Source organism: Saccopteryx bilineata, chromosome 11, assembly GCF_036850765.1.
Source record: "Saccopteryx bilineata isolate mSacBil1 chromosome 11, mSacBil1_pri_phased_curated, whole genome shotgun sequence".
Lineage (NCBI taxonomy): Eukaryota > Metazoa > Chordata > Mammalia > Chiroptera > Emballonuridae > Saccopteryx > Saccopteryx bilineata.
In genome coordinates this window covers 74826746-74840667 of record NC_089500.1, presented here as the reverse complement: position 1 = coordinate 74840667, position 13922 = coordinate 74826746, and the positions used below count along the sequence as shown (strand labels likewise).

General features: G+C 41.4%; 1 protein-coding gene across 2 annotated transcripts in view; it reads right to left on the bottom strand.

Moving 5' to 3' along the window:
* Positions 1–13922, bottom strand: part of COL11A1 (collagen type XI alpha 1 chain) — a 190275-nt gene that overhangs the window by 122602 nt on the left and 53751 nt on the right. The window contains exons 5-7 of one of the 2 annotated variants that reach the window (XM_066246823.1): positions 8008–8136; positions 1301–1417; positions 594–686 (exon numbers count right to left, since the gene is read on the bottom strand). In XM_066246823.1, coding sequence (XP_066102920.1) covers positions 594–686; positions 1301–1417; positions 8008–8136 — 339 coding nt within the window. Of the gene's footprint in view, positions 1–593; positions 687–875; positions 1029–1300; positions 1418–8007; positions 8137–13922 lie in introns of both variants that reach the window. The other variant, XM_066246824.1, reaches the window with a different exon arrangement.

Genomic DNA, 13922 nt, shown 5'->3' with positions numbered 1-13922 from the left:
GACTTTCTGATGTGTACCGATACGTACTTAAACCTTTCTGCAGAAAAGAATGGGAAAGGTTAAGCTGTATTATTTGAACCATTATCAGCATTAGATTTCTAACAAGTGTGAAATTGTAAATGGTTCTTAAAATCCATGAAGATAGATTTTTTTCAGAATGTCTGTTGTTATAAAAATACACGAGTATCAGTTAGGTGGAATAAATTCTAATTGTATCACTTGATGATACAATTTTCATGTCTGAGGATCCTCCCCCTCCCAGAAGGGTCATGTTGTGAACCCCCTTCTTCACAACATGTCGTCTGAGGAGCTCAGGAGTCCCAGCAGCCGTCAAGGGGGTGACAGCAGCCAATTCAGTTGGATCAATTTAGCATTTGCATGAAGCCCAGAGTCATGCAAAACATGAATTGACATTGATTGTGAATGAACTGTTTTTTATTAACAGTGAACCCACGTTCTTATTTCCTTTACCTCAGTGAAATAAAAACATCAAACTTTCAGAGGTTATAGATTCTTCCCAAGTGAGGCATGTCAAGAACCGGTACACATTTTAAAATTCCGGACTGTGATTTAACACGGCCCATGACGGTTACCTCATTTGTTCCAGACACACGCCTCGGGGCTTCTGTCTGGTAGCTTTCCATCGTTCCATAGTTGTAATCTTGAAAATCTTCGACAATATTAGCCTAGTAATAAATTCAATAGGAAAGCGGTTAGTAAAACGGTGAAACAACCCCAAGCCTTCATTAATTCATGGTTTAATTGGGTTATCGTATTAGCTACATGAGGATTAGCTAGTTGGGTTAGGATAATGACTGGTCATCAGAGATCTTCCGGCTAATCCAGGACAGATCTTGATTGCATTTCTTGGCTACCTGGACCCCTAGTTTGGTTTTGGCCGCTGCTTGATAACTTTTCTTCTTCTTGGATGCAAATTTTTCAGATTTAGGGGGTGTAAACTTTTTGGACTTTTCCTTTGAGTTAGCGGCCACTGTCCTCATCTTCTTTTTGAAATTGGATTTCTTTTTCTGTAAAAATGCGGTGAAAGATGGAATGGAAAACATCAATCACGTGAGAAGGGACCTCAAGGGCTCGGCTGGAAGGAAGAATGAGGAATAAACAAAAACGGGCATCATTCCTTCCGGACGGCAGCTGCCCCAACAGAAATCCCAGCGACCGGCTCAGGGACGCTAGGAGAGGAGAGGCAGCTGGATGGCCAGTGTGAGGAGCAGGGGGCATCCGGGACCACAGGGTGACGAACGGCAGGACTCCACACCCGAGACGCTCCTGGTTGTTTTACCTCGGTTTGCGCTACTGTCTCCTCAGCGACAGTGGGTCTTTCTGTCACACTGTACGCCTCCTGATAGTCCTCTTCCCCATACTCATAGTCATATTCCGTGATATCCTCAGGGGCATACTACGTTGCAAAGGGAAAAATAACCAGGCAAATGCCGTTAGTCGCAGGGAACACGATTAATCGGGTAGCAATCATCTTCTTAAGGTTTACTTAAAAGAGTAAACGTTAAGAGGCAAGGAAATGCCGTGATTGATTAAATGTTATTTTGCATTACCCCAAAGTATTATACTGTCTGATGCCGAGTATAATAACACAGGGATGACAAAGTAGGGGGTTTCTAAGAGCTTAGCAGCGGTTAGGATTGGGAAGAAACCAAAAGTTTTGAATTATGAATTCAAACTTTTAATTACCGGAATATGAATTCAAACATAGCGATTATGTATTTGCACACAGTTGCTGAAAGGGTCGGGCTAAGTTTGGTTTGTAAAAACTACTCCCCAAGGATTCTCCATAAGAATATGACAGTAGTTTCAATGGGGTAGTTTTTTTTCAGTAAACTACATACATAGAAATAACAATACAGAGAACAGTCTTACCAAGTAGGAAAGACTTTGGTATTGATTGTGGGGACAGAAAGGGAGTGCAAGGGACAGGAAATGAGTCTATAGTCTGCTGGGGAATGCTGGAACCAAGGGAAAGAGGACATTTTTAATGTATTCAAAAGCTGTAATTTGCTCTAGACATAAGATTGGAAAGAGCACAAAATCCCTGTGAAGCATTAAGATTCAAAACCCTATCTGTTTATATTTAACACTTTATTTTAAATTGTAACTATACTGCCTTTTAATTTACTGAAAAGGGGGCATACCATTTAGGTATCTTAAACGACTTAAAGTGAACTCACATGGTAAACTGTATTTTACTGTAGATGTATCTGTATTAAAAGAACTTATTGGGAAGAGGTATGTTCTTAGTGGAAGGATATGCAAGACAATCATACAAATTAAATGAGGGTGAAATGACATGTTCAACTTCACAGCCAAAATCTCTATCAAAATTTAAAATTTTAAGGCCCTAGCTGGTTGGCTCAGCGGTGGAGCATTGGGCCAGTGTGTGGATGTCCCAGGTTCAATTCTTGGTCAGGGCACACAGGGCACACCCTCCTCCTTCTTTCTCTCTCTCTCTTCCTCTCCCACAGCCATGGCTAGATTTGTTTAAGCACATCAGCCAGTGAGCTGAGGATGGCTCTGTGGAGCCTCTGGCCTCAGGCACTAAAAATAGCTTAATTGCTGAGCACTAAACCAAGATGGGCAGATGATAGCCCCATAGTGGGCTTGTCAGGTGGATCCCGGTGGGGGTGCATGAAGGAGTCTATCTCTCTGTCTCCCTTCCACTGACTTAGAAAAACAAATTTTTTAACAAGAATTTAGATCTTGGTTTTAATAAAAATAATGTAAACACACTAAGGTCATATATAGCAAGAAATATTAAGCAACATAACTCAACAAGCTAACATTAAAATAGTATGATACTTTATTAAACCTAAATGTAAACTATTTGGAATTTTTTAAGTATTACACTTGGTAAAAATTTCAATTATGCCCCAATAGAGTCTCTCTTGGCATTTCAATTAATCCTTTTTAATCTGTCATCAAAGTAACTGTTGAACACAAGCCTTTTACAGAATTGTAATCATGGTGGCAACACTGTACACTGGGTTGCTCAGGGAACACCCTCTCACTGGAGGCTGAAGGTCATATGGAAATCCAGACACAGACATGCCTTTGACCTTCCTCATGGTTGTCAAAACTCCAATTTGAGCAAATTAATTGAAATGGATTCATAATTTCCTCTCTCCAGCAATAGTTTCATTTGCAATGAATACACATGTGAAGCATTTCAACAAAACTTTATTCTAACTAGAATTTGCATTGAATTTAGTAAGATAGAAAAATGCACGGAGGTAAAACCTTGGGCATTTTTGTTTCTTTGTGCCTCTGCAAACATGACATAATGCCACCTATTTCTAGGAATGTTACTGTAAGCATTATTAATAACATCATCCTTAAATACTGACTTGAGATATATATTAAGTAGACATTAATGAAGACTGAATATTACCTAATGAGTAATGTTTCAGTTGTTGTAGTCACCTGGTTGAAATAAGAAATGTTGGGTTTCTATAATTACCAGCTAAAATGAGGACAAAAAAATATTGCCACTCATACTTGAACTACTTTATGCTTTAGAGTTTTGTAATTAAGTATAGTTTTTAGAGTCATGTGTATCTATAAAGAACTGTAAAAACAAAGCAATAAATAAAGGCATAAAGGGACAATTGAAATACATTTTAAAGCCTGGTATTCAGGCTTTATACATACAGATAAAGATAACTGATTATCTATCTATCTATCTATCTATCTATCATCTAATCCTGTGCCAAAGCAGCCAATTATTGTTATATCATGTATACATACAGATAAAGATAACTGATTATCTATCTATCTATCTATCTATCTATCTATCTATCTAATCCTGTGCCAAAGCAGCCAATTATCATTATATCATGTTTTTCTCTTGTAAAGTGAAACTCTTCTAACCTCCATAATTCTCTCCTCTGTTTGAACTCTTTCCAAATGGAGACCAGCAGACTCAGCTGTGATTATGGAACAGGGGAGAAATAACACGCTCACCACCTTAGGGACGAGCGTGCATCTCTTTCTTGGAGCTCTTCGGGACGCACTGAAAAGGATCACTGCTTTTGCTCTATCTGCACAACATCCCCCTTTCCAGTGGTACCAAGTACAGGTAGGGTTTTACTGGTCTACATGAAGCTTCATGACTATGGGATTGGTGGGATGCCTTCAAGACAGGTCAGGAAGAGAGAACTCACTGTATCAACCAGATGAATTCACACAGAAAGATAAGCAGTGATGGAATGATTTCCACTTCATCTGTGACCAGCCGAGCATGAGTGTAATTGTGTGTAAGGAGAAATGTCATAAAGTCGGTTCTTACTTAATGTGACAGAAAACAGTGGCATCAGTAAATGTCTGTGTACCTATGAGAGCTAGAATATATGATAAATATTCATGGAAAAGAAAATTAAGGTAATAATTTGGGGAAATCAATTATATTTTCAATTTCTTTTTAAAATATTACCTTTCCTTTGCTTTATTTTCCTTTTTATCTTTTATATATAAGACTATCAATTGCATACTAGAAATACGGAATTATCATCTGTGTAATACCTTAAGAAAAAACCATGTATATAGGTTTGACATTTAATTACTTACAAGATAGGAAAATAATTTAAGTTGATGCGAAAATCCAAAAACCATCCTAATTTTAATATTACTCTTCCACCTAAATGGCAATGTGTAGGTTCAAGCAGAATTAAAGTTTGATGACTATATTTAAGGCTACCTACATTATACATTTTTCAATATTGTGCCAAACACATAAAAAATTAATACTTAAGAATGAATTAGAATGTGTTAGAGGATACTAAGTAGACTAAATTACAAGTTAGATAAAGCACACTTTTTATAAAGTTAATTTATAAAAGAAACTGACATATTTATTAATCCAAATTAGAATAATAAATATGCAATGTCGCCAGTTAATAGAGAATTGACTAATAAAAAGTGCAACATGTATGCCTGAGGCTCTCTGCAGCGCACCATGTTCTCATTATTCATCAGCAAGTAACACCGCATTCCGACCTTGTAAAGAGGATATCTTTACATCAATTTTTTAAATGCATATTTGTAATGCAATGACACACGATCGTTCAAAATCAGTATAAGGCTTGCTTACAGATTCAGTGAGTGAGGTTTCCTTTTACATGCTAGTATAAAATGGTTATCTTATTACTGAAGTATTGGTGTCGTTTGGAATCAGGAACCGGCGCGAGGGCTGATGTAAAGAAGCATTCTGTGCGCTGTGACGTATGCACCGGAGCACGGGGGTGGAGGGGTGGGGGGGAGGGGGCGAGAGGCGCTGTCAGAAACGGCTTCGCCCAACCTGATTTCCAGGCCAGCTTGCCTTCCGGCAATATGGTGTCTTTCCCCATCAGAAGTTTTTAGTAAAAGCGAACCTGACATCTCAGGATGTGAACTATTATGTTCTGAACCGCTAAAACAGAAAAAGGCAAGTTGACTTTGAAATGAACTTAACGAGAGAAGAGGGAGACAAATTATTCTTTGGGCTCCGAATGACTCAGCTTACCTGGCTGACAGCATTCAAACATGGGGCTGAGACACCTCCAGGTACTAAACTGAGAAAGCGTACCTGGATCCTTTCAGAAACCAGAGCCGTAGCTCTTGCTAAAAATACATAAGCCTGCCCTGGCCGGATGGCCCAGTGGTAGAGCGTCGGCCTGGCATGCAGGAGTCCCGAGTTCGATTACCGGCCAGGACACACAGGAGAGGCACCCATCTGCTTCTCCACCCCTCCTCCTCTCCTTCCTCTCTGTCTCTCTCTTCCCCTCCTGCAGCCGAGGCTCCACTGGAGCAAAGTTGGCCCGGGCGCTGAGGATGGCTCTTTGGCCTCTGCCCCAGGCGCTACAATGGCTCTGGTTGCAACAGAGCGATGCCCCAGATGGGCAGAGCATCGCCCCCTGGTGGGCATGCCGGGTGGATCCCTGTCGGGCACATGCGGGAGTCTGACTGCCTCCCCATTTCCAACTTCAGAAAAATACACACACAAAAAATAATAATACATCAGCCTTATCTCTCTTAAAAGAGGAGCAAAATCCACTCCATGAATCATGCACATGGATACTCAACGCTATAAATGTTAATAGGGAATTAGGGCGTGATCTCCAAGTGACAGAAGCACTACCCCTGACGGCCAGTTTACCTATCCTCTTGGGACGCACAGAAACCTGGTTTAATGAACCGTGAGGGAATAAAAAGAACGAAGCACGTGAGAACTGTGAGACAAGCAAACACGTGTCCAAGACCTCTGTTTTCTCTTTCATACTGGCTTTCCTGTCAGCTTCATAAGACTTTATCCTGTTTTAAAAAAAAATTAATATTAAGTCATGGAAAAGATCAGTGAGACAGAATTCACTAACATATCTTTAAAAAAAGTAATGCCAACAATATATTATATATCTATAGCAAGCCCTTAAATGGTAGTACCAAATTGAATTGATATGCAAAATAATAATTGAAAATTAAAAGGTATTAACCTGTCCTACATAGTAAAACTCCAAAGGGGGCACCTGACAATAGTATATTTAGGGGGGGTTAGAAAAAGCCTATTGGAGCTATTTTCAAACATAAGGAAACCTTTAAGGTTTTAAAACTTCCATGATCTCGTCCAAAATGTAACACTTTCAACTTGAGGGAAAAAAAAATCTGTATCTTGATACCATGTGAAGACTAAATTCTTTCCAGTTTGCTTCCTTTCTAATTCCTAGAAAATCCACTTAAAAGATAATTACCTAAAATTCTGAATAAAGGGCACACTGCAATATATTTTTTTGTCCTTTGGGAATATTCAAGTCTGAAAACATTGCTCTGAGTATACCAACTTAGATAGGCATGTTTTTGGTCTGAATGAGAATAGAGTCCGACTTCACGGTGTTGAATTTTCTTGCCACAGCAGCTCGGGAGGGAGAATGATGTCACACCTGACTTCCAGAGAAAGTGACGTAACATTGATTAAGGTATATGACCCGTTTTAATTTACCTCAATCAGTTCATAACTGTGTTTGGTTTCATTGCAATTTACATCAAACTGGGTGCAAGAAAAAGGAAACAGGTATTATCAATGTGGAACAGCCTCCGAGAAACAGACAAAAATGCCCTCACACCCTGAAAACTTTACGGTGACTCTAATGTCACTTTCTCATCTGCTTGGATTTCCACAGGCCCGGGCGATGGCAGGTCTCCAGAAGATAGTCCACCCTTATCTTGAGGCTGTGTGAATTACTGGCGTGCTAAGGACAGAAGCATCACTTGTATAAATTACCTTTGTCCTACCCCTCCCAATGAATAAAATAGATACATAGTATAGTGAAGAGAGGTATGTCAATTTTTAAGAAATTTAAGTTACAAACTACTTTAATAAGAGGGGGAAAAACAGGAAAAAATAAAAATAAATCATCTGTAAGTCAACTTTTGCCAGAGGTAATAGGACACTATAAAATACAAAGTCCGTGCCCTGGCTGGTTGGCTCAGTGGTAGAGCGTTGGCCTGGCATGCAGAAGTCCCGGGTTCAATTCCTGGCCAGGGCACACAGGAGAAGCGCCCATCTGCTTCTCCACCCCTCCTCCTCTCCTTCCTCTCTGTCTCTCTCTTCCCCTCCCACAGCCGAGGCTCCATTGGAGCAAAGATGGCCCGGGCGCTGGGGATGGCTCCTTGGCCTCTGCCCCAGGCGCTAGAGTGGCTCTGGTCGCGGCAGAGCGACGTCCCGGAGGGGCAGAGCATCACCCCCTGGTGGGCAAAGCATTGCCCCTGGTGGACAGAGCGTCGCCCCCTGGTGGGCAGAGCGTCGCCCCCTGGTGGGCGTGCCCGGTGGATCCTGGTCGGGCGCATGTGGGCGACTATCTCTCTCCGTGTCTACAATAGCTTCAGAAAAATACAAAAAAAAAAAAATACAAAGTCCGCTTTCATGAAAACTGAAGATGACAGAGTTAAGCCTCAACCTGCAAGCCTCCCATTGCAATGAGAGCACCGGACCCCAGCCCCGGTCCTCACCTCGTCCACCTGCGGTTCCTGGGCCTGCGCGGCCTTGGGCACGGAGGAGTCGCAGTCGGGACTGTAGTGCTCACAGTAGTCATACGCTGCCTTGGGGTCCCCGACGATCAACAGCTGTTGGATGTCCCCCTGCCATGAAACAAACAGGGATGTGGGCGGCACGCTCAGATATCCATAGTTCTAGAGAGGACTTACCCGGGACAAGGCGTCGTTTATTTGTACAGACCTGAAGACAGAGAAATCACTTACGTGCACGTCATTGTTAAAAAACAGTCTTACAGGCTGGACAGGGAAACCCACACCTGTTTTATAAATCAGCTCTCAATACAGTTGACCCTGGAACGGAACCACACGACCTTGAATGACTTGGGTCCGCTTGTATGTGAATTTTTTATTTTTTTCACTAAACATCTTAGAAAGTTTTTGGAGCTTTGCAACAACGTTTAAAAATTCACAGATGAGCCATATGATTTTCTTTAATAACGTTTTTTCTCTCGACGGGAAGAATACATTAATATTTTTTAACATTCAAATATGTTAATCGGCTACTTACATTATTGGTAAGGCTTCTGGTCCACCGTAGGCTATTCATAGTTAAGTTTTGAGGGAGTCCAAGTTAGATGTAGATTTTTGACTGCGTGGAAGGCTGGTGCCCCTAACCCCAGCGTTGTTCAAGGGTCAACTGTATCCTGCTCTTGAAGCAATCTATTTTCCACCTGGGTCTAATTAAGCATAAAACTAGTTTGATATAAATCTACAGGTCATGACCATATTAGTTATACTGAGGTCCAGAGAAATGTCGGGCTCAAGATTCACGGCCCTGTGGGTTTGAGCACAGGATTCAAAGGACTCCTGATGTCATTCTGAATAAAGTCAAAGTTGTTCCAGCTTTCTCTGCATTCTGCATTTCTTATTAATGGTTGTCATTGCGGGCCTGATGAAAATACAGACACTAAACTGTTCAAGACCCAGTCATCGGGTACTAAGAGAGAATCCATTGTCTCCCAGACCTGTCTATGGTTTGCTTTTGCATTGCTTGTCTAGAGTAGCAAGTCCTCTGCTCTTTCTGAATCAACTCGTTTTGAGCAGCTAGTTTATTATAAATAAATGATCACAAATCACAAAAGAGAAATTTGAATACAGAATTCTTCATTAGGCTCTTAAAAAAAAGAAATAACAAGGCATCGCTGAGTCCCGGACTCATTAAGGGTTTCCATTAGAAATCCTGATTCCTGAATTTCCTCCCGGCTTGCCATTAACTACTTGGAATTATTATGCAAGTCACTCACCCTAATTCATCACTTGTAAAATAAATGCACCGAGAGATAACATCTGAAGTTGTCTCCAAGACTAAAAATTCTCTAATTCCCTACTTAACTGACGGGGCCTAGCATGAGCCAAGGGTCGCTGTGACCGAAACATAAAAAACATTGCCTATCTTAGATACAGATGATATTTTTAAAAATAGTCTTTATATATATTTTTTGAGAAGAATTATGGCTTCCTAAGTACTAACTGTACTAGTGCAGGCACTTGACTTCATTAAATGGAAGGCTGCCAACCTTTCCACTATAAATTCTTATTACAGGTGTTAAATATTCAACCATAAAAAACGTACTACTGGAAAGAAACTGGAAAATTCAGTTTAAAAAATAATCTACCGTGTTCTGTCTCCCCGAAGGCATCTATCTCATAGCGTTTTTATGTTAATCCTATGACACCTTGGGAGACAGTCTACAGATAAACAAGGAGCATCCTGACAGCTTGAATGGTCTATAAATATCTAGATTCAGCATTCATAACCATTTCCACAGCTGGAAAAAGGTGCCGTTTCCAAGTAAAACTGGCCCCTGCAGCATACAAGGTGTGAAAAGGCATCCCTCTCCTCTGAGGATCTACAAAGCCAAGGTTCGCGTTGATGCGGAGACTCCGCCCTCACGGCAGGGTGAGCTAGGTCTACCCTAGGGCATTTGCCTACAGAGAAGACCCGTCCAGAGCACAAGAAACGAGAATCTGGCAGCACTGACCTGCACAGATGAGGCTGTTCTCATCACGGGCTTTGCAAAAAAAAAAAGGTTCCTGCCACAGTTTTATTAGACCAATTATATTTATATAAGGAATAGCCTAGCATAGTCTCCTTTCCAAACTAAAAGGCAATGCACATATTCTAACAATGTTTCGGTTGGTTTTTTGTTTTGTTTTGTTTTGTTTTATATACATATATAGTAACTCCCTATAGAAGGTCCAGCTATTTCTATGTTCTGTGCTGTGAAAATAATTACCTCACACTCGATGAAATACACAAGTTAAAAACAAATTTAGCTTTTTCTGCCTGGGTAAGAAATCCCATTGGTTGAAAAAGCATCCTACGAGATTGACTGCTTTAAATATTAATATTTTAAGATCAGGCGTTCATGTGTCGATGTCAAGGGTTTGAATTTTCAGATTCAACTCCTCGTCCCACGTGCACAACCCACTAGTGCTTGAAGTCAGTTCCCAGACGGAGCATCCCCTGAACTCCACAGCACAGCAGCTGATTAGCAGGAATAAGCAACGGAAAACCAGGCCCCAGTCAGCGGCCGTGGTCGGCTCCATGTGATCAGAATGCAATCACAGGAATGGCGGAGGAAACTCAGACGTAACCAGAAGAGCTAGGGCGGGGGCTGGATCAAGGTCCAACTCTAACTGTCCAAATCAAGAGTTTAAATTAGTATTAAAAGTTTGTAAATTACAGTGTACATTCAATATTAGTTTGTATTACTTTAAGGTGTGTAGAATAGTGGTTAGACAGTCACATACTTTACGAAGTGTCCCCCTGATACTTCCAGTACCCGACTGGCACCACCCATAGTAATTACAGTATTAGTGACTGTATTCCCTATGCTGTACTGTACATCCCTGTGACTATCTTGTGACTACTAATCTGTATTTCTCAGTTCTTCACCTTTTTCTCCCAGTCTCCTGAACCCCCCCCCCACTCCCCTCTGGCAACCATCAGTCCAAATAAATAGTTTATTTCTTTTTGTGTGTGTGTGTGATAGAGGCAGAGACAGAGAGAGGGACAGATAGGGACAGACAGACAGAAAGGGAGAGATGAGAAGCATCAATTTTTTGTTGCGGCACCTTAGTTGTTCATTGACTGCTTTCTCATATGTGCTTTGACCAGGGGGCTACAGCAGACCAAGTGACCCCTTGCTCAAGCCAGCGATCTTAGGTCCAAGCTGGTGAGTCTTGCTCAAACCAAATGAGCCCACGCTCAAGCCGGCTACCTCGGGGTCTCAAACCTGGGTCCTCTGCATCCTAGTCCAATGCTCTATCCACTGCACCACCGCCTAGTCGGGCTAGTTTCTTTTTAAACAGTTGTCTTATAAAGAGTCTCTTGAATGTCAATCTAGCCACTAGAAATTGTGTGATCACACAAGGCATTCAGTCCCACTCTGAATCAGGAAGAGTTAAAACTTTCAGCCTTCAAACTTGGATGTTACTTATATCCTAAGATAACAACTGACGTTTGGCACTGTCTGGAAAAGAAGATTCCACGCCACCTCTTCACGATGTATCTCACTGAATTTCACAAGTTTCTAGACTTAGCAATGTCATCACCCCCGATGCTGGAGTAAGTGACACAGCGGCAAGGTTGTATATATTATAGAGTCGTCCAGCCCCCTGGGGGATCTGGAGCCCGGAAGCTGGGGGTGGAGTGGGATGGGACGCCGTGGGCACGCGGGAGCGTGCACCAAGAGGAGATCCGGCAGTCTCTGGCCTGAGCGACTGGAGGACAGCAAAGCCGTTGACGCGGTTAAGAAATGTAATAAGGGGAAAAACTGGGGGGTTGGACCTCTTGGGTCCATGAAGTGAAATGATCATTAATGACTGTTCGCAGGATGAATTGAGTTTGTTCTTTCAAGAAAAGTGCCTTTTATTTCCTTTGGCAACATGTCCGTCCTCTGCCTGCAGACTGTTGGGGTGTCGCTCAAGCTGAACCCAGCCACAGGCATCACTGAGGACCAGCAGAAATGTCTGCTCTAATCTAACAGCCTGTACGTCTTTCTGAACTAACTCATGCCAATTTTTTTCACTGATAAAACGAACGCAAAATGAACTTCCTAGACTTAATGTTCTGGGCTGTACTGTGTTCCTCCCCCACCACCCCAATCTGTGAGTTGAAGATCTAACCTCAGAACGCGACTGTATGTGGAGATCGGACCTCCACAGAGATAATGAAGGTTAAATGAGGTCATTAACCATTAGGGTGGGCTCTCATCCAATAGGACTGGTCTCTATAAGAACAGGAGGTTAAGACACACACTCACACATACAAAGCAAAGAAAGGACCACGTAAAGACCCAGGGAGGAGATGCTTATCGACAAATCGACAAGCCCAGGAGAAGTGTCTCAGAAGGAATCAACCCTGCTGACACCCGGACCAGACTTCTAGCTTCCAGAACTGTAAAAACATAAATTTCTACTGTTTGAAGCTACCCAGTCTGTGGTGTTTTGTTACAGCCATCATACAGTAATGGTAATACAGACTGAATTAACACACGTTTGTTTTTATCTTTTTCTTGTGTGTTGTCTTTATAACAAAATAAAGAAGAACACATTAAAAAAAAAAGTACTGTTGTTGTCCATTTATAACAGGGGTAATATCTGTCCAGGGACTGCCAGAAAGGAAAGGCTGTGGAAATACTGACTGACTTAATTTGGCGAATAGCTAGATCTCAGGGTAATCACCATTATAATACACCTTCACATTATTACCATTTTTAGAGAGTCCTCAGTCCATTAGAAGTAATAAAAGTGAGGGACATAGGAAAGTAGCCGACTCAAAGTATAAATAAAGAATTTGCAGGGAGTAAGGTTTTAAGTAAACTTTTTCAAATTATATTATGCTACAGTTTATTCTGAGCTTAAATATCCATCCGTGTGAATATTTTAAAACTGCACTTTCATTATGCTGGTAAAAAAAAATTAAAATAATTCCTGGTTGTATCTTTAACTCTATGTTAATGAAAATATATTCTAATTCAATTTCATGTCAATAAAAAAAGAACAGAAAAGGCCCTGGCCGGTTGGCTCAGCAGTAGAGCGTCGGCCTGGCGTGCGGGGGACCCAGGTTCGATTCCCGGCCAGGGCACATAGGAGAAGCACCCATTTGCTTCTCCACCCCCACCCCCTCCTTCCTCTCTGTCTCTCTCTTCCCCTCCCGCAGCCAAGGCTCCACTGGAGCAAAGATGGCCCGGGCGCTGGGGATGGCTCTGTGGCCTCTGCCCCAGGCGCTAGAGTGGCTCTGGTCGCGGCAGAGCAACGCCCCGGAGGGGCAGAGCATCGCCCCCTGGTGGGCAGAGTGTCACCCCTGGTGGGCGTGCCGGGTGGATCCCGGTCGGGCGCATGCGGGAGTCTGTCTGACTGTCTCTCCCTTTTTCCAGCTTCAGGAAAAAAAAAAAAAAAAAAAAAACAGAAAAATGTATTATATCAAAACTATATCTGTATATATGAGATTGACATTTTGTTATTTCCTTTTATCTGTTTATATTAATGTAAATCAGGAGGGAAACACACTTAGTTCTTTCTTGATTTAAGAAAACACGTAAAAATTTCCATTACAAATCTGAAGAAATATTGAGATGATTCTCAGATAACAAAAGGATTCTTCATCTCAAAATTTCATGAAATAATGATCATGTAAAAGATGTATCACCACAGTCTGACCCCCTCCCAAAGTAAATTCATCTGATACTTTTTACAAACATCCATTGTCCAAAATAATATAATTGAAAAGAACATTTTTTAAATCTGAAAGAAAAAAATAGAACAAAATAAAATCTAAAAGGAGATTTAAAAACAAAATGGAAATTGTTGTGAGGCCTTATTTTTAAAAATGAACTTGAGAAAAATATTATTCCGACGAAAAG